The 21,654-nt window shown below is 42.2% G+C and overlaps 1 protein-coding gene across 3 annotated transcripts in view; it reads left to right on the plus strand.

Moving 5' to 3' along the window:
* The first annotated feature begins 3,572 nt into the window (after window positions 1–3,572).
* NR3C1 (nuclear receptor subfamily 3 group C member 1) overlaps window positions 3,573–21,654 on the plus strand; it is a 73,554-nt gene continuing 55,472 nt past the window's right edge. The window contains exons 1-2 of one of the 3 annotated variants that reach the window (XM_075164472.1): window positions 3,573–3,780; window positions 6,136–7,324. In XM_075164472.1, the coding sequence (XP_075020573.1) occupies window positions 6,150–7,324 (1,175 nt within the window). In that variant the 5' untranslated portion in view covers window positions 3,573–3,780; window positions 6,136–6,149. Of the gene's footprint in view, window positions 3,781–3,921; window positions 4,023–4,780; window positions 4,802–6,135; window positions 7,325–21,654 lie in introns of those variants that run through there. The other 2 variants (XM_075164474.1, XM_075164473.1) reach the window with 2 other exon arrangements.

The raw sequence follows: 21,654 nt of genomic DNA on the forward strand, positions 1-21,654 counted from the left end.
ATTTTTAGGGAACAAAATAATCAGCAGCATAACAAGCCACAGACTTTCAGCCAGACAACTTCACCACCTTCGAAACATTTAGTTGAACAGGAACAAAAATCACAAGTCTTTTAAAGCCTAACTTATTTCATACATGTTTATAAATTAGCAAAGATGGGTTTTATTTAACTCTGACCATCATCATATAATACATTTTAAGTTGTTATGTACAGGGTAGCATGTTACTATCATAAAATGTTAGCCAAAACATGCAAGCTTACCAAGCTTTCACATTACATTTATTTTTACAATGTAGGAGTGCCCTAGGGAACATTTCTGTTTGAAGGAGAACAAAGGGAGATGGTATGTTCGGGTGGTTCAGTCACATAGGATAACTCGCATGAGGCCAGAAAGATTTGTCCAAAGCCAGGTGAGCAGCAACGCAGAATTATTCCTCTGTCACTGCCGTGTGTGATTCTGCAGGCTTTGCACTTGTTCTGTTTCACTAGCACTTGTAGCTAAAAGAAGTGAGAATCAGTAATGTTCTTTTCCCAGCTTTATATAGCAGAAAATATCTAAGCTTTTTCATCTGCTGAATTCAATACAAAACATTTAAAAGGGAACAATTCTAAGAGGCAGAATTCATGTGTATTGTAGCAACTTGAAGACAACGAACAAATCTAACTTTGTATTTGAACATGACCGTGCTATACAGTTTACCGACAAATCCCGAGTTTTACCAACGACGACCTTGCAATGAATGTGGCTGCGCCTAGCAACAAGTGAAAAACATCCTTCAGGAGAATAAGAATGTGAATCATTCCGCCCTGGCCAGATCCCACTTCTGCACGTATTGCACTCTGGCCTGCCTCAGTGCTCCCGGCATGAAAAGCCTGTAAGATGTCCTCTGCTCACTGTTTTGCACTGTTGTACAGTGTCCCTGGCTGATGGTGGTGAATAAATTCTGTATAGCAATCTAAAATCGGGTCCTTTTGGATAAAAGATGATATTAAGATATGGAATTACACATTAGAGAAGGACTGTCCTATCCATTACCGTGCAAAACCAGCTGTAATTAAGCATCTGAGTATGTGTTTATAAACAGATGTTCTCATCTAAATGTCTTAGAAATAAACAGCTTTGTTATACAAGTTCTCTCAAACTACAGAAAGTTGAGCAAAGCTAACATTCAATGGTGTTACAGCTCTCCTCCGCAGGCTGATGTCCTCCCATACATACCCTATATTTGAGTTTACCAAATTTCAGTGGAGGTCCCCAAATGCAAGACAGTTTCTGTGACAGAATATTCACAGAACAATAAAGTGAAGTAAATTTTCCAGGTATAGTCCCAGAAGCACATTAGGATTTCATGCTTCGAGAGACATTCTTGCCTTTATTTAATACCGACGACCTCTGCAACTTTCCTGTTACAAAGATTTCATAGTATTTGTGAATAGTCTGACTTCTGCTATTCTATTTCCCTTGTATGGGAAGAATTGTTTCCTGTTAGCTGAAAATTCATTGCATCATTCAGAAAGCACCAGAAGACAGTTTTAAATGCTACTTTAAATACCTCTTTCAAAAATGCATTAGATTAAGGGAGATTGTAGAGGAATATCTAGAATTTTTAGAACAATTTTTCATAATTTGTGAAACATAAATGAGTATTAAGCTAACATTGCATGCATTTATTTTGCATTTTTAAATGTAAATCAGTATCTTCCAAAAGTTAATGTGGCATGTAAAAAACTTATTACTTAAAAAAAAATAAGGGCAGATTAACTGTACTTTAAAATCTGTGCTTTTACCTGGCCTTTTCTTCCTTCCTTGTAGGATACCCAAATCTCCATTTAAACAGCTGGAAAGACAAAACCATATTTTATTGACGTAACCTGTATTATGTAAAGTAATTTATCGGGTGCCATAATAACCATTTCTAGATACTAACGGCTTGTCAACACAGCCCCAGTGCAAGCATTATCTGGTCATTATCTCCAAGTTCATTTAATTGTCCCAAATCAGAACGACGGATATCTTCATAAACTATCGCCGTTTCTCTTCCCCCAACACCTGAATTTCTGTCAGTTCCAGCGAAAATCAAAACCAAGAGGCTCGCTTGTTCTACACTGTAAGGGCAACCTCTTCCCCCTCGGCTCTTTCTCCACTTCTCCAAGGCAGCAGAATTTTCTACTTTGCTGTTTTATTTCATTGATATTTTTAACTCCTGGTCTGCTTCCATACCGACAGCTTCTGGTCTTTTCTTGCCCAGAAATGTCACACAGGAGTGTGTGAAGCAGGGCTGTCCCAGGAGCGGGATGTCCCACCATCAGCGCTTTGTTCTTCGATGCCTCTGTGGTCTAAATCCAACTTCAGACCAGCACACTACCCGGTTGCTTTTTTTATTTAAAAAAATGCCAAAATCTGTTAACTTCTCAGTGAAATGCTACCACACTTTGTGGAGTTTACTCGTATTTCTCAATGAACACATCTATACGTCCCGTGCTTGCCAGGGGACAAACGTGTGTCTCTCTCCCTGCCTCCTCGGGGTCTCTTCCCCTTCCCTCAGCTATTTTGAGGGGGTTTTGTCTCTTCTCCCGGATCTGCCCCCAGGCCGTCCATCCCAGTTATACCCGCCTCTAGAGCTGTCCAGCAAGCTCCAAGGTGGCTTTCCCAGGGCTTTTTGCCTCTCTCCACCGCGGCCTCCCCAACCCGAAACTTCGCTTCGCGGAAAGGCGCTGCTCGTCCCTTCCCCCGTGGCGGGGACAGCCCGGGCAGACGCTGCCCAGCCATCACGGCGCAGGTGGAAGGTGTGCGCGGGCCGGGCCGGGGGCGAGACCCGCGGGGCGGCCGCTGAGGCACGGTGGAAGCGGCCGGGGAAGAGCGGCCCGGCCGCCTTAGAGCTGCCGCCCGGGGCGCTTTCCCCCTCGGTAGGAAGTTGGGGAAGGGAAAGAGGAAAGAAGCGGGGCGGCCTCGCTGCTTCCTCGGCGCGGTTACCCCGGGCTGGCGCCCGCCGGCTCCCCGCGCCCCGCGGGCGGGCCCTCAGCGCCGCGCTGCCCCTCGGCGGCACCGCCGGCAGCGGGGGGCAGTGGGGGGGGAGCCGCCTGACAGGCGACGCGGCGGGCGGCCCCTCCGCGCCCGAGCGCAGGCTGCAGTTGCCCGCCTCAGCCAACAGGTTGCACCGTTCCCCCTCGCTTGGGTCCGGCGGCCGCTGCCCCGCGGTGCTGAGCGAGGGGCGGCGAGCGCCGGCGGGCTGCGCTGTGCTGTGCCGCGCCGAGCCGAGCCGTGCCGAGGCGTCTGGCGGGGCCGCGGGAGCGGGCGCGCTGCTGCTGCCGCCCCTCTCCGTGCCGGCTGTCTCCACTCCCTCTCCACGTCGGGGAGGCGGGGGGAGGGAGGGGGAGGAGGCCACCGCCGTCCTCCATTTTGTGGCGGGGGCAGAGCACCGCTGAGCGCGGCGCTGGCCGGCGGAGGGACGGGGCGCGGAGGCGGGGAGGGAAGGCAGGAGGAGGAGGGTGAAGTCCGCGGAGGCAATTAGTGCTAATTAACGGAAGAGGCGCCGCGGTGGTGGTGGTGGTGGCGGCGGCGGCGGGCGGGGCGGGGACTAGGTCAGGGTCTCGGGCCGGCGGGAGGAGCAGGAGGAGGAGCGGGGGGAGCGGTGCTGGCCGCCGCCGCGGCCCCCGGAGGGGCGGCTTGTTGACTTCTTCCCGCCCGCTCCCTCGTCCCTTCCAGCCGGCTGCAGCCCCCCGCCGCGGGGCGCGATGGCAGTTGGCGGCTGAAGGACCCCAGCGCCCCCCCCTGGACGAGGTAAGGGAGGCGGGGGTCCCGCGGGGAGGGCGGGGGGCAGAGGCCGAGCCGTGCCGCGCCGCGGGTTCGCCCCGGGAAGTTCCCGGGAGGCGCGGGGGGGTGGCGGCGCCCCCGCAGGAATGCCCTGATCGCGGAGGGGGGGGGGGGGAGCCGAGCCGCCCCCGGAAGAATCCCGGAGTGGGACGGGAGAGGGCACGGCGGTGCCGGCGGCGGAGCCCGGAGCTGCGCGGCGTCCCCCCGAGGTAGGTGCCCGGGGCGGTGGTGGGGCCGCGGAGGGCCCAGCCCGGCCGCGGGAGGCGGGACCCCCCTCCCCGGGCCGCGGGTCGTCCGCCGCCGGCCCGGCAGCCTGCCCACCCCCGTCCTTCGTCCGCCCCTGGGCTGGCCGGGGTGTTTGGCTGTTGGTCGGGGAGAGCGGCGCGGGGTCTGCTCGTCCGGCGGGGCGAGGAAGGGGGTGAGGAGCGAGGAGGGGGAGCCGAGCCCGGAGTGCAGCCTCGCAGCCATGGGCTGGTCTTATTTTGCAGAAGTGGGTGTGCCAGGGAGACAGCTCAACAGGTCTCGACACATTTCTCTGAAAAGTATACTTTGCAAAGGAGAATTTCTTGTAATCCGGCAGTTTTAAGTATTTGCAGCTTTTTCCTCCTTTGGGCAGACTCTTGCATCTGATTTTTGACACGTTTCCTACGCTGGATGGTTCGCTGCTTTTTTTGACGTTGGGGAAATTGTCAGATGGAATAACTACATTTCCTCCCCTTCATATTTTAAAAAAAAAAAAAAGAAAGAAATAAGGCAAAACTGGAGGTAGATAGATATAATTTTTTTTCCAGTCACTGTTGCGGTGTCCACTTTAAACGGCCCAGCAATATTTCTGTGCTGTTTGCAATCCGTGAGATTTTGGGAGGCTGCCGGGGGGCTGCCCCGTTCCCACTATGCGCCATGTGCCGTGATCCCGTCTGGCAGGCGGCTGGCGGGAGCGTGGCTCCCTGGGCATGACCCAGGAGACCTGGTGCCTCGGGAATCACGGGTGAGGGACCCTCTGCTCGGGCACACGGAAAGGCTGTACGAAGGATCAAGATGGGTTTTTGCGTTGAGCTTCTCCTGCTCGGGACGCTTTCCCCCAGGCCAAAGCTTAAAATTTTTACGTGTGGGGACTTCTTGTTGATCTCAGTCTTAACTTTGGCATATAGAAAGCAGGCAGCGTTCATCAGCAGTCTGGAGAAAATGGGCGGCAGAGCTGGCACGTTTATAATTAAGACGACCGTAAACTTCTTGTGAGCACTTTTGGGTCGCTCTGCTTAACGGATAATTCCGTGGCCAGGCTTTAATTTGGGCATTGCCTCCTCTTAGAGATTGGGGGGGGAGCGCGAGCTGATCGCTGTTGGCTGTTTGCTGTTAGTGTTAGGCCGTAGACAAACAGTATAGAAAGTTTGCCTAAGAGTTTACAGTTATTCTCCAAATATTTATGCTTTGTGCTGAAAATAAATGTAGTAAATACAAACAGATCAAACTTAGGAGATTTAGTTTCAGTGTTAGATGTGTTTGGAGAATAGCCGTGAGCTGTTAAAGTGCTGGAAGCTAATAAAAATTCTACTTTATTTTTAGTTAGCTTTTATTTATAAATTTGAGATTTATTTAAAGAATTGGGTTTATTTCAAGATTCCCGAGTTGTATTTTAAGCTGAACCTATGAAAAGATAGCAAACTTTGTATTTTGTGGTAGAGAGGTTGTGTAGCTCCTGGACAATAACAAGCCGCTTAGAGAGATTTTTTTTTTTTTTTTCCCTGGCTGGTAGGTACTGTGTTTGGGAGCTGGCTCGGGAGGTTTCAGTACCTGTTGTGGGTGATGCATCTGAACCTGCAGGGAGAGAGGGAACTGAATCAGGAAAGGTGGTAAATGCCTTTCTCCCCTGCCCTGCTCAAGATGCAATTAAATACCAGAGAAAGTTGCCTTCCAAAATTTGTAAATTGGGTACTTTAACAATTCTTATGCTTCCTTACTTGCCAGTAACAGAGCTGGAGAGTATGTTCAGAAAAATGTCTTATGCTGTAGCTTGATTTTGAGTTGCATGCAGACAGACTTACCACTTCACCCAGGTTTAGCAAAGCTTTAAGAAAATATACTTCCTTGTTAACAGTCAAAAATAAATAAATAAAAGAACAACAAACAAAAAACCCAAAACAAAACCGGTGGGTTTGAGAAAGACGTGGCACGTGTCAGTTCGTAGCTTGATTTGCTGTGCTTTCATTCTCAGAGTAGCTAAACCAGGTTCGCCAGGCTAATGATTTAGACTTTTTTTTTTAAGCTGTTATTAAAAGATCCTTGCTGTGCTAACTTTGAATGCTTCTGATCTTTTTATAGCTAATGTTAAAGTAATGGATTCCAAAGAATTGCTGAACTCGTCAGATCAAGACGAAACAAGGAAAAATGCACTCATCAGTACCAAAGGAGGGATCGTGATGGACTTTCATCCACCCTTCAGGGGTGGAGCTACTGTACAAGCTCCTGTGTCTACATCTCCTCTCCCCACGTCTTCTCAGTCAGATTCCAATCAGCAACCTGCTTTGGCTGACTTTTCAAAAGGATTAGTAAACAATGTGCCTCAGCCAGACCTTTCCAAGGCAGTATCGCTCTCGATGGGACTGTACATGGGTGAAACAGATGCAAAAGTGATGGGAAACGACCTTGGATTTTCGCAGCAGGGCCAAATCGGCGTCTCTTCTGGAGAAACAGACTTCAGGCTCCTGGAAGAAAGTATTGCGAGCTTGAACAAGTCCTCAAGCCTTGCCGAGGACGCAAAGGGAGCAATATCTTCTGAGGTGCCACTTGAGCCGGATTTCCCAGGCATGGCTGGCCGCAACATCCCTTTAGAATCAGGAACTGCAGTCCAAAGCCAGGCTGGCTCAAATGGTGGCAACTTGAAATTATTCTCTGAAGACCAAAGCACCCTGGATATTCTCCAGGATTTAGAATTGCCGCCAGTATCGCCTGGCAAAGAGCCCAATGGGAGCCCGTGGAGGCTTGACCCGTTGCTAGATGACGGTGGCTTGCTGTCCCCTATATCTGCAGATGATGCATTTCTCCTGGAAGGAAATCTTGGTGAAGACTGCAAGCCTCCTATTTTATCTGACACTAAACCTAAAATTAATGACCGTGGTGACCTTTTACCCAGTTCCAAAATGCCAATGCCTCAAGTGAAAACAGAAAAGGAAGACTTCATTGAACTCTGTACTCCGGGCATAAAGCAAGAAAACATGGGCCCAATTTATTGTCAGGCAAACTTCTCTGGGTCTAATCTGCTGGGTACTAAAGTCTCTGCCATATCTATCCATGGTGTCAGTACCTCTGGGGGACAAATGTATCACTATGATTTAAATACTTCATCGCTCTCTCAGCAGCAGGATCAGAAACCAATTTTTAATATCATTCCATCTCTTCCTGCCGGTTCAGAAAATTGGAATAGGTGCCAGGGATCAGGAGATGAGACGTTAGCTCCTTTGGGAACGCTCAACCTTTCTGGCAGACCTGCTTTCTCTAATGGCTATTCAAGGTAATTAGTTTTTGTTGCTCTTTATTAAAATACTACAAGTATGTTTAGCACAACTGCATGCATGCTGGTTTGTGGTTTGTTTTTTTGTTGTTTTTTTTTTTTCCTTTCAAAGTCAGTCATCCCTTTTTGATTTGTCATGTATGGCTGTCTGATCAGACATCACTGGTGTATATTTATTCCATAGTACGATAGTATCTTTAACCAAGTACTGAACTATTGATATTAAAGGGAAGAAAAGAGGAGGGGAGCTGGGACGCTTTAAAATATAAATAATAATTTAAAAAATTATAAGATACAACCTGGAGGGAAAATTCAGTACATGGTAGAAGAATCCATACACAGGGCAGTATAGAAGGAAGTATTTAAGTGTATACAAAAGCTACTTCATTCTCAAGGGTTAGAGGATCAATCACTATGTGGTGTTTGGTTTTATTTTTTTTTTTTTTCTTCCTAGTGTTACTTAGATGTTATACACAGAAATAACTTGGTTGCTGGGTAAATTTCTAGAATTATATTTAAGCTGGACTAGAATTTTAGCTTTGCTTGGTATTGCATTTACCTTACATGGACAAGAAGATTCAGAGTAGGAAATACTCAGCGGTTTGTTTAATAACTGCATTTAAAGAGATAAAAATATTTTCAGTAAGATTTAAACATAACTGGAATTTAACTCTTAAATAGAACTGGAGGAGGGCTTGCTTTATAGGTGGTTTTTTGCGAGCAGGGTATTTTAGGGGAGCTGGTTAGTACGTATTTCAAGTGACTTTGTAGTAGTGTTTTCTACAAGTAATTCAGTAGTGCAGATACTCCAGTAAAATACTTTTCCTCTGCCTTTCAAGAGTGAAGCGCGATGGTGGCAGCTTTCTCAATGGGTAGCTGTGTACGTCTCTTCTCGCAGCTGGGGACGGGTTCTGATTTTAGTATGAACACCTAGTTGTATGTTTTCCTTAGTTATTCTTTGTTTAACATATGATTGCACAAGCACAGTGTTTGGTCTCAATGGAGGAAGAGGTTTTTGCTGTGTTTCTGTGGAGTTTTATTTAGAAAATGGCTCTTCAAGTCCATATATGTAAAACCAGTAATTGTAGGCTTTTAATCAAGTATCTGTTTTAACTTTCGTTTCTTTATTGTCCCACTGACAATTGATTCCCAGAGTGTTAGCCGCCAGTCCCGGGGCTCTCCCTGCACATTATTTGTTCCATTTTCCCACAGTTGGAATGAGGTGTGTGAGGATTTCTTCTTTGTTTCAGGAAGACAACTTTTAACCTGCTTTCTTTCTAGATTTCTTTCGTAGGTTTTGATTTTTGTAGTGGAGATGTGGGGTTTTTTTTCTTTGAAGTGTTTAAAGCAATTTGTAATGGAAGGAATCCAGAAAGGAAAATTGTAATTTGTGGATAAATTCCACTTTGATACATGAATATTGAACATGCCTAATCATTTATTTTGACAGAGTAGAAATCCTTTGTACTAACCTTTCGCATAATCAGTCCAACTTCCATGTTGTTTTTAGTTTGTTTCATGGGGTTTTTTTGGTGGGTTTTTTTATTTTGCCCTCGCTATATCTTTAATGGCAATCATTATAAAATCTGTATCAAAGCAAAAAGAACTATTTCTGGATTTGGGAGGTGAATTTCAGTGACTGTTTAAGTAAGAAGATTCCTCGTAGGTAATGGAAACACCACTTTCAAGAATATTTCTGTAAATTTCATGCATTGTTTTTGTTTTACAGAACTATTTAGATAGAACCACACACATTCATAGGTGAATGGTTTACACGTAGATGTTTGCCTGGCGATTTTACATATTATGTTTCTGAGAATGTTGTGACGAAAAACCCACTCAAGCTACTAGTGTGTACGGAATACATCTGATCCTACAGTAAAAAGGACAGCGGTGTTAGATGTTATCGTTGCTTTTATGAAGCAATTTTGAGGAGCGTGCTTAGTGTGTTTGTGTTGGAGCTGAGCAGGCAGTGATAGGCAGGCGAGCTGGCAGAAGCCCTCGGTGGAGCTCCTGTTGTAGGAGAGGGAGCATCCTCTGCCTCCACCACTGGATGGTATTAACAACATTGTGCTGCAAGTGTTTACGTCCTTACTTCCTGCAAGGTTGTCTTGTATTTTATTGCTTTCTTTTGCCTTAAGATAATGGATTTTTTTTTTCTTAATTTAAGGAATGTGTAAAGAATTTTAGGGTGGCTCCTAGTTGAGTTCTGTATAAAAATTCATTATTTCTTTCTAGCCTTTATGGAAGCTGTTCTTACTTCCCAAGGATTTTTACACACTAAAACTACCAAGTCCGATTCTAAAAACGTTGTTTGGGTTTGCTTCATTATTTTTTTTTTCCCATAAAATAGAAACAACTCCATGCTTCAAACCCAGGAATTCTCTTTCTTCCTGAACCTTGTCAGAAATACTTGATCTAAACTGGGTTAGTTTAAGGTGATGTATTGTGGATTTATTTATCTTACAGAAGACTTAACAAAATTGGCATTTGTTTCAGAAACGAAGGACTATCTTGCAAGGTTCCTGTGGTCTCTTTTTTTTTTTTCTTTTCTTTTCTCTTTTAGGTACTGATTGTGTGAGGTGAAGGCTGGGATTTCAGAATTGCTAAACTTCAATTTCCAATCGGAAATATTTCTTGGTGTTGGTAGAATTATTTGACTATTCATAACATATTAACTATATACTAAACATATGGGAAGAAAAGCTGCAGTTCTGTCCTGGTGTTCAGGTAGTATTTAATCTGACTGTTTTAATGGAAAGCATGTAATGTCTCTTTATAGACACGCAGTCTTGAATTATGTCATGCAATTTTTGAGTGATTTTGCTTCTAAGGGTAGCACAGCGTGCTGTCTTTAATGAGACAAGTGATAATCAGGACGGAGAAAACTAATCAATTTTCCTATGAATGGTGGGAGGTATTCTGAAGTTAACAAGCAGAATACGAACTTCAGAAATTTGTTCGACCTGAATGAATCGGCAATAGTCAATAAATTGCTGTCTGTATCTCAGGGTTGTAGAAGAGTCTGCCAGTGCTTGTGCTGATGTGCAAAACTTGGAGCTGCAGCTCAGCGTTTCAGCAGCCAATACTCAAAATCTTCTTGAGCAGCAGCGAAACTCCAAACGGCAGGGCAGCTTCATTCTGGGGTTGCTTTGGCGAGGTCTCCCGTCTGAGCAAGCGAGCTGCTGATCGATCGCAGTGGGGCAAACTAAGGAGAAGGTGGATAGAATAAGGGCAGGGGGGGAAGTATGCTGACTGAGACAGCTTGCCTTAGATTTTCTTTAACAGAAGAAGTGAGACAGCATCTGGAAGAGGAGTAAAACAGGCTGAAAGCATTTGGTAAATGCTTCACTGAAGAATTAGAGGGTTTGATGGCGTCTGTCTCTGATGGGATATTATTTGTGATTTATTGCACAAACGCCAGTGAAAACTGTTAAATTTCAAGGAAATGATTTTAGCAACACACACTCATAGGACTCTTGCATGGTATATACATTAAATCCATCGCTCAACTTTTTTATTGCTCTGACTTCCTGGAGATGTGGCTTATTGTGGGGGGAGTGAAGGATGATGAGAAACAACACAGCAATGCAGGGGTTTCTGTGTGCTTTTTCTCTTAGCCTACAGCCAGAATTTACAAAAACTGGGCCCCATTGGCAGTGTTACGGCTTCTCTTATTACACTTGAAATCATTCCTAGTACTTAAGCTTGTGGGGGATAAGGATCATTAAGGAAGTTTAAGAAAGGGCAAGAGCTGAGAGAAGCCATGAAAGAGGAGGAGAATCTGGAAGGGGGAAAAAATTTTGCTGGTCGGTCGCAGTCCAAAGCCTTGCTTCCAGGAGAAGTTACCTTTCTGCTGTCACTCTTTAACTGGGATTCTTCTTGGACTCGGACATTGTACTAGAAGGAAGGGGAAAAAAGTGATCGTTTGCTAGAAATGGTAAAGGTCAGTTGTCCGTTTGTCTTACGGCATTGTTTCAGCTTGGCTTTTGGCCAAGGCCGGTGGCTTGGCACGGTTGGATGTAGTACTTCAAATGTTGTCTGACTCAGCAGTATATAATGTATGGTACATACGGAAATAACGTCTTTTTTAATAATTCTATTTTGATATGAAAAACAGACTTGTTATTTGGAGGGAGTGCTCAGAGTTTCAATAGTCTAGGTTGTGATTTGTCAGCTTAATGTAATACTGTACTTGGGTTTTGAGTCTTGGAAATACACGACAAAAAATCTAATTGTTTTGGCTGAAAGGGATGAATCGGGAATGTTCTGCAGAATGTGCTATAAGGCGCTATGAAAAGGTAGTTAGGTAAATGATAGGTCATGTAAGATGTAATCTACTTTTTCCAGTTTTAGCTGATCCATTCAGCTAGCTGATAGCTGAGTGGGTTTTTGTAAGTGCAACCCAAATTGTTAATTTCTGCTAATTTATTCCCCCCTACAATGTTCTCTACTTTAAACCTAATTCTAGCTTATAAAACACAAGATGATTTTTGTTGCCCATCGCATTTTTTTTAATCCATCTTAAGTAATGGTTTAACCCCATTGTACTCTTCTGCTTGGCAGTGAAAGCAAAACTATAGTTGAACCAGCTTTACTAATGAATCTTCTCATAAATGTGAAATATATGTATTACACAACTCCTACATCATACATTTACTGTGTTAAAGATGACTTTTACACAGTGGGAGCAAATTGTCTTGGAGAGGCAAATGTCCCTTCTTACTTTGACTATTACTGCTCATTCTGGAAATGAACAAGTGGTAACTATTCTATGTGTATATGTAACTGCAAACTGGAATTATTTCTACATTTTAAAAGGTTACCAAGTCCTTCTCTTTTCTTAGGTCCCCTTTTATAGCCACCACCTAGCAGGTGGGCCTTTGGGGGCTTCCTCTTTTTGCACTGCTGTCTTGGATGTAATACTTGTACCAAAGTTTGACTGTTTACATTTGTTATACTTTGCAAAATTAGATATGTTGTTTCTCTTATTTCTGTACCAGATTCAGTATCTCTTTCTGTCAGTACTGTTCACCAGTGGGTATGCTTAACCTAGTTGAGTTATCGAGGTAGATACTGTTGTTCTAGCGATCAAAATTCCGCAGTTAATCAGAAGCGTGATGGGAGAGGCATTGCTCCTACCAGTGTGTGTCTGGGCTCGTGTAAGGATACCTTCACAAGTCTTCACTGCCTCGTTCGTAAGATGTAGTTCAGTGGAACGGGTGCTGCACTGACTACTTTGACTCCTCAGATATGTTGGTTGCAAAAATTTCAGCCGCACTCCTTTGTATTTTCTTTTTTTATTGATGTATGATATTCAATCAAGAAAGAAAACTTCTAACTCATTATCCTCTTACCTATTGTAAGTTGGTCATAAAAAGAAGCTAATAGATTTTTTAATTATTATTATTTTTTTAGTAGCCTGTGGCTTCTGGGTCTTTTCAGAGTGCTCCTTAGAGCAAATGAGGGATCCAGTGTTGGCACTTCAGTGCAAAATGTGATTTGGAGCCTTTTTTCTTAGGGCATTTTGTTAAATCTCTTTACTACTGGCCTGAGAAACATCCGTTCCCGCGCCGTTGGATGTTATGATCAGCTTCTCCACAAGCTTTACAAGAGGAGAGCAAGTACTCAGCTCTCATAAATTTGCTTGGGAGAAAATGAACATATGTTTCTTGGTAGTAATTTTTCTCCTCACAAAACTCTTGCTTGTGGAATATTGCAAGACACTATTATATCTACATTCATTTTCTGGGGTAGATGAAGACTGTCTAAGCTGATATCCTACCACTGATGTGCTGGTATAGCATAACGTATGCATTCTGCAAACGGTTCCAATGTCATTATTCTTGAGATAAATAATACACCAATAAAATCGTCTTTTCAATCCAAGTTATAAGCAATGGGAAAAGCTTTGTAGAGCTGTAGTTACAATTATCTTGGTTTGTGTTATTAAAATAACTGAAAGCGTGTTGCCTCTGGCATACAGAAATGAACTTTAAAATGCATTCATAAAATGATCAACTTTGAATTGTTCTTAGAAACACAGAAACAAGTGTGTGTGCAACAAGGTAGTTTCTGGGAATATTTAACTGTACAGTACACAGTGCAACAGACCTAGGGAGCTTTGTTGAAGCTCTTTTTTTTGTTTTATAGTCTTTGTCTCCCAGAGTCTGGCAGTATACACAAATTTTAATCTTATTTACTGAAATATTAGTGTATTGCATTGTTGCATGTACAGATTATTCTTCTTGTTCTCATGACAGTGGTTTTCTGACTGATTCACTTTTGTATGATATCCATTTATAATACAGCCTGTGCTTAAATAACCGAGATACTCGTAGACCAGGAGTTAATCCTGTTCTCAGTGCTGGTTTCTGGAAATACTAGGCAGATACTGTCAGTGGATAGCCTCATCCCCATGGGACAGAAGTGAACCAATACAGCTGGAATAGATGACACACAAAAAAAAAAAAAAAGAAAAAAATTATTTCAGCTCATTATTTTGGCACTGTCTTCACATCAACTACTTTCAAGTGTCTGTAGGAAAAAAATTAAATGCAAAAATTACAGTACTTTGCCCATGTGTGAGGGTGAGAGGAATGTGCTGGTCACCTGCAAAGGAGTCTAAGCAGAGAGTAATCTGCACAGAGCGTACTCCATCTGTGTGCTGGAGCACTTAAGTATCACAGACTTAATTAAAAGGAAACTGAAAGGCTCTGGACATGCAACTCTTGCTGCCTTTCCGCAGGAGTACAAGAAGGTGCAGGTTGTCCCCGATGCATAACAAGTCCAGCATCTTGAATTATGGTAGTTACTGGAGGGATGAGTAATTGTGGTTCCAGAAGTAGTGTGTCGGATTGGGAAAACAATTTAGTGCAATTACTCTGTCTCTCCTGGAGGTTTTTCTTCTTACCTCATCTTCACTACAAAGAAGGTGTAATGTTGTGTATGTCTCCTACGTCCTTACCTGACGCAGCTTACGCTAACCTCTACCGTGAAGTTTTCTGCCAGAGTTCTTTTCCTGGCTGAAACGATGTCTTCCTGTGTGTGAGCTATGCACTGTATTGCTTGAAATATAACTATATGTACTGTGACAAAAGCACATCTCTTCTACTTTTGTGGCCTGCACTGCTGGATTTATCACATGGCCGCTTCATGTGTCCCAGAGGTGTGTTTTGGCAGTAGCAGTGAGGTGTAACTGCAACTTCACAAGCTCTTGCTCAGGGAGAGGTAATGCTGGCTGGCACGTGGGCTTCCATTTTGTAATGCAGGTGACGTCAGTTTTTCTTGCTACCCTTATGTGAGACTGAAGTTTAGATTCCAGGACATAGTGTTACTTATCCAGGATATCATGTAGAGTTTTATAATAATGGTTCCTTAAATCAATAATCACTACAATTGTGTGGATTTCTGGAGGAAATTATGCTCTTCAGAAGTCATCTTGATATCTTCTGTAGAGTATATTTCTGTACCAGCCAACTGCATTCTTAATATAGTCCGTATCAATTAGTTAATAATTAAAACTCCATATTCTATCTGTACCTATGGAGCTCTCAGCCCATGATAAGTCTTCCTAGAAAATTATACCTGTGATGCAATTTGAAAATTAATATCCAACAAGCTGTTAATATTTTGTTCTGGAGATGCAATATTATACATAACTTGCACGTTTTGATCAAAGATCTCAATCATCCTGAGATCGCAAAGGCAAAACCACTGTTGGGGAAGGATTTCCAAAATAATAATAACGTCTTTCTTGAATTCAGTTCACTGCTACTGTAATTTAGTTAAGAAACTGAGTTCCGCATTAGATTTTACAGTAATACATTCTTCATACTGTTTGTAATAGGTTTGTACAGTTACTGTGTATCAGAAAACAGCTGGAGATCATGATCATATTTATGCATCGCAGTCACACAAGATTTAATATGAAACGTTTGAGCAGCAGGGCACAATTTACTCTTCTTTTATTCAGATATTTCATATTTCTGGTTGCTTTCATTTGCATATCAATAAGTTTTAAATAAGTAAATACTGCTCAGGATTCTAGTTTTCTTTTAGAAAAGAAACCAGGTCACAAATGAGTAGTTTGCCTCAAAATACTACCTGGGAAACTTGCTGTACTGTCAGGTAAGAGCAAATAATTGTGTATCAATGAGGTGTGGAGTTTATTCAAACAAGCAAATAATGGAATTGATTTTATAGCTTTGTGGCTTGGTGTTTTTTTTTGTTTTGGTTTTGTTTGGGAGGATCTGAGATCTGATGTTTTGGTTATCAGCCTCTCAAGAAAACTGGGAAAAGTTCTGTAATTGGCCTTATCTAAAAGATCTGTTCTGGTGGGCTTCTGGCAGCGTCGTGGGCTTCGGTCTTGTCCTATCTTAGAAAGTTGGAGTGTGGGGTGTGGTGTGTTGGGGTTTTTTGTATGTGTGTTCCTGTCTCTGAATATTTGAATACCTGCTTCTCCTGGAAGTACTCATTGAGAAGAGGGTTTGAAGGTGGATGACCTCTTCGTTCACAAGTAGCGGTAGCTTGGCTGCATCTCTCTGTGAGATGGGGCGTGAAAACGGGTCGTCTGTGGTTGGAAATTTTGTGAAATTTTTAGAAAATTAGTTTTTGGTCTTGGATGAGAGTCCTCCAGCTGTTACACGGCTCCTTTCCAACGGTGTGAATTGTGTATGAAGGGAGAGGGGTTTGTTCGCTCTCTTCCTTTCCAGCTGGACGTTTAGAAAGGACACTGCTGCTTGGAGTATGTGGGCGTCTGGCCTTGCTTCATCGCATCTGTGAGTTCTCTAAACCCTGCGTGGTGTGTCTCTAAACCATGCCTTCCCATGCCGTCATGAGCTGCTTTTGAGAGCACAAGTGTGAAGTTCTGGGGTTCTTTGTGATTTTTGTTGCCAAGCTTCAGAAGATCTGCTCTGCTGCATGCCACTCTCTCCTGAGCTGAGAGTCTGGTATCTGTGACAGAAAAGAGCAGCTGGTGCAGTTTATTTTTGTTGTCATCGCTTGGAGAACCTGCTCGCCTGGTGTGTATGTGATCGTATGTAATAATGTAGTAATAGGGTCTGGTATGGCTTCAGTACAACTTCGTGTGGAAGGGGAGCTCTGCCAGGATAGCGCTGCCAGAACACGTCAAATGCTGCAAATGACAATTGCTTCATGGTAGAGCATCTCCCTGAAAACAGGAGTCACACTTGGGGCGTTTCTCATGGTAAATTGAATGTGGTGTGCCACTGGACTTTAATAGTCTGTCTTTGAACTTATTTCTATACTGCTCTCCTAAGCAGTTTTTAACTACTTTTGATTCATTCACTGACACTTGTAAGAGACGAGGACGCATGGTATGGCTTTGAAGGAGTTTGACTGTCAAATCAATGTGTTGTCAGGAAAGGATTGCATGTTCTCTCGTATCACTTAAAAATGAGGTGTGTATGAATACAGTTGTAATGTGGTATCATAAATAAAATGTATAGTTTTTCTATAGCTTTTCATTTGATCAGATGATGCAAATTGGTAACAATGTATTTTAAATCAACACATCTACTCCATAGGCACGTTATGTATCGCTGTGTACCCGTGTATTTTTTCCTCTTGCTTATTTTTGTTTGTAAGAGTTTTCTGTTACCTTTCTGAATCAATAACTTACTAAAGCCATCAGCTAAAGGTTTTTAATAAATCAGTGCTGAAAACGTGCGTGTGCTGTATGCATACGTGTGGATTTGTTATACAAGAATGCAGTCCATGCATGTTAACTTAAAAAAAAATATTTACTTGCAGACTTTATAGTTTCATGTCCTGATTTCAGTTTGCATATTACCTAGCTGTTGTTTTCCCTCTCGTGGGTTACTTTTGCTGCCAGGTCCTTTGATGGTTTGTTTTACTTGTTGAATTTCTATTAATTTTGTGTTATGTATGAATTGCTCCAAAATTAATTGCATCGTCCCAGTATGAGGTTGATGTAGTTGTAGATATAATTAGACTTTTTTTTTTAAAGAACTCTGCATCTTGGTTCTCTTAAAACATGGAGTAGATTAGAATATAAGCCAATATAAAATATTTAAGAAAAACAGTCTTATCTGAGAACAGGCATTTAAAAAAGCATTAAAAATTAGAGATCCTGAACTTGGTATCCAGAAAAGCTTTTGGATGCTGGAGATGAGTGAAGGAGTATGGAATTTTACTTCACAGTTTAATTTTAGTAAGATAATAAATGTTTATTGAAATAACTTCAGACTGCATATGAAATGATCAATTCAGATTCTTTCTGAATGCTAGGAATTCCTTATAAATAGGTCTTTAATCAGAGGGAAAAACTTTACTTAAAAGGAAGATCAAGTCAACAGGTGAGTTGGATGAAATCAATTAGCACGGGTTGTGGGAGAAGAGGGAGCTGGGAGCAGGCGAAGGAGCCCTCTCCTTCGGCAGGGTGCCGGTGCCTCAGGCAAGGATCGGCAGTTTGTGGAAACCAGGTAGTGCGGACACTGAGTACGTAAGCTAATATCTACAGGAGGAGGGAGGAAATATGTTGCCTGTTTGTAAGCGGTTGCAGTAACACAAATGATGGGATTGGAGGCACCTTTGGGGAGCCTCAAACCCAGACCGTTCTGTCATTGTACCTTTGTACCAAATGCAGCTTACAAACCCTGTGTAAGTGTAGACAAGTGGTGACACAGAACGTGCACTAAATAGAAATCTTCTGTCCAGTATAGGTCCCTTACTTGTCTGTAGGCTCTTAAAATACTGCAGACTTCAGTATCATGGCCTTACAGAGAAGCTGTGTAGGGGTTGACGCTTGCTGATGTGTTGCTGGTGAGACCCGTGTGAGTAGGTGTCACGGCCGACGCTCACCAGCGAGGTGCTTGCATTTAAATACAGCTCAAATCAAAATGCAAGTCTGAACTGCTTGTAAATACAGAAGTTTCTGGGGTGGATACACTGTCCTTCTATAACACAAGTGAAAATCAAATATGGAGAGTAATTGAATTATGTAATACATGGGGCTGTACCTCATGTATTCAAAGAGAAACTAAAAGCGGGAAGAACAGATGTATGCTATTAGGACTTTCTTTTTAAAGATTTAGGGCCTTACATGCTTATATAGCCTTTTACTGATGTGGGGAAGGTCGACAGTCACAGCCCTGTGCAGTACATGATGTGGACCCCTGCCTCGAGGGCATGGGGTTCCGGAAAATGACAGTGTTTGTGACGAAGTGGGGCTGAGGATAAAGGTGCGTGCTCAAAAAGCAGAAGATAGAGAAGGTTTCAATGGTAAGAGGTTGAGTTAGACTGTCCTGAGTTATATTTGAAAGGTGGGGGGTCATTTAAAATAGCCTAAAGAAATCAGCTTTTTTTACCATAAGCACCTTAGAAACAGATTCACCTGTTCCAGTTTTCTCATGAATGCAAGAAACTGTTTGTTACCAGTTTTTAACTTTTAAAATGTTTTAAGATCTTGATAAGGAAACTCCAGAGAGATACTAGTGAATTATTTTTAGTATGCTGTTCTCATTTATTTATTTCAATGATCATCTCTGGTAGATTCCAGAGGAAAACAACTGTGATGAGGCTGAAGGGTTGCACCACTTTTTCTTAATTCTTTAATTTCAGTAAAAGAAATTATTGTGTTTTCATTTAGCTCAGTAGGATTAGGTTTTAAGAATATGCTAGATTATTGTAGAAGAGATACTTGCAATGAAAAGAGTGGTTTAAAATGGAATAAAATACAAAGAAAGAAAAAGTGAAAGGTCATAAGTTACACTTACTTGAAAATAAATTAAGCAAGTTTGTTTTTACTATCTTACTTGGATTTCCAAACAAACATAGATTAAAATCAAATTTGTGAAGAATGATAGTGTGTCTTTTTTGCCTATTAATTTTATAAATGATATAATCCCTTTTTGGAGGAAAGGGGAGACTTGTCATGCTTTTTGTGTTATTTGCTTTGACCAAATTATACTAATAAGCTTAACGTTTAAAAGAAAAATGAACATTAAATTGTATGCTCTCTATTATTTGAAGTAGCACAAAGTATGGAAGAGATCCTGTATCACAAATATAGTCTCCCTTGGTGCTGTCAACAGACAAAAGAGCTGCTACTTTAATACATATTTCAGAAAAAGCATTTTCTCTAACCTGTTCTACTTTGTTACAGCTCAAACCAGACTTCTTAAAGGTCATTTGGCCACGTTGATTTCAGTGGGAAATAATCTTTTTTAAAATCTGAGTCCTGGTCTGTTGTAAAGTCCCTTGGTTTCATTTTCATATAGTTATATGAATTCTACCCTTCCTGAACACGTATTTCTACTAAGCCCCACGCATCTGCCATTTTCTAAACTGCCAAGGAAGCTATTCTGACACCTTCATTTTTAACAAAACCAGTCTAACGAATTTGTAATGAATTAGCTTTCTATAGTTAGAGAAGACAAATCTGTTAAAATGAAGTGCCAGGTTATTTGCAAGTTATGTGCATGATTTAATAAAAATGAAATTTAGAGCTAAAACTTCTCATAGAAAAGGTAAATGTTGTAAAAATCTGAATGCTCAGAGTTCTTTATTTTGAGTAGCAGAGCATTCTTTTTTTTTTTAAGTGAGCAGTTAATATTAGGATGCCTGCAAGATTACATTCTTAGTCACACTAGATGTTTGACAGCTATTTTCCAACCAGAGCAACTGGTTTGACAAATGAGCTTGGACCTATTTTATCACTTTAAAGATTCTTTTCTAAAGATTCTTTTAACACGTTAAAGGTTGGAACATCTGATATTTTATTAAATAACAATCAGGAGGTTGGAATATTGCTAGTAGTCCACTAGTTTTTGTGACTTAGTTTGTTCCAACTTGCAGATCAAAACTATATGGTTAAGTTGCACAGCATACCATTGGGGAGGGAGGAAGTGACTTATGTTTCTATTCCTGGCTGACCCCAGCCTATAAACCGAGGAAGAGCTTTAAAGGAAATGCAACATTTAGCTCTTTGAATCTTTCCAAGCATTCATAAGTGCTACCAACTCGTGTCTTCCTGTTTCAAGATGTGGACATCTTAAAATCACCATCCTAATTTAAAAATGAAACAGAACACATACGTAACAGGGAAGCCGTAAAACTTCATGCAAATACATGGCAAAACTGCAATTCCAAAGTTTATCAAAAACATCCAAAACATCTCTGTGGTTGTTGAAATAGAATGTTTATTTCCCAAATTGCTACTGCTGGTGTCTTAGGGAGATGGGTATTGTTTTGGCCCGTTCTTTGTTTAAGAACAAACTTGGGGTTTTTTTTGGATCAGGGAGTCTCTTTCTAGATTCTGTATTCAGAAAGGAAAATAAGTTCAACAAAGTTTTTTCTTCGCTTGTGTTTTTCCTATTCGAAGCTATTTGTAATTGTTCTGCTTTTGTGAAAATGCCATAACTCCTTGTCCGTGCATTGGAAGTTGAAATAATTACTTTGAGAACGTGGTCTGAGCGTTACAGTGCGTGTCCCCACTGATAGAAACCACTGTCACAGGACGACATTCTTCTGTGGGATGGGATCAGATTTTTGGATTTGGTTTGGTTGTATATTCAAAAGATCAGTAGAGTTTTAAAAACCCTCAAAGATGCAAAAGGTGGTTGGGTGCCGTGTAAGACTACTTGTGACTTTGGAGTATCCCTTCTAAACACAGGTAACTCACTAGACAATGCCTGACAGTTGGGTCCTAATTGTAAGGTAGTTTTTTCCAGATTGTGTTTAAAATCTCTGTGGTGGTTTAGCAATGGTGATTCTCCATCCTATTGTGAGAAACTCCATAACTAAACGCTAAACTGTGTCAGGATATTTGTGAGGTTAGGAAGTTAGCAACCTTCCACAGACTATGGAAGGGTCCAGAGACTTGTCGATTGCTCTGTGTTTCTGGGAAGTTTCTGTCTGTGGTACGGATACATCTATCTTACCCCGATATTGTGTCACCAGCTGTATCAAACTCTTCTCACTGGAACGGGCGTGGCCTCATTTGGTGCAACTTGTTTGAGAGGTACTGAAAGTCCGTATGTAGCGCAACAAGGAAAGGTGGGCTTCCAGATTTGGTTTCAAGTGATGCCGTGAGCTGGCTAAAGAGGGTCCTGGTGGGAGAGCTGCTTTGCTGTAGCCATCACAAGACTGTTGAGTTAGGTACTGATGATGGAGAGAGCAAGCCAAGTCCAATGTGCAGACAATTGTAAAAGAGGAAACTACATGTAAATGAGGCAGTTGGCTTAAAAAACAAAACACCTCAAAAGCCAAAACCTAAAGAAGCATCACTGACACTGAGAAATGCCTAAACAGCTCAGAGGTTGACTAAAAATACTGTAGTATCGCTT

The sequence above is a fragment of the Calonectris borealis genome, chromosome 15 (assembly GCF_964195595.1).
Source record: "Calonectris borealis chromosome 15, bCalBor7.hap1.2, whole genome shotgun sequence".
NCBI classification, from domain to species: Eukaryota; Metazoa; Chordata; class Aves; order Procellariiformes; family Procellariidae; genus Calonectris; species Calonectris borealis.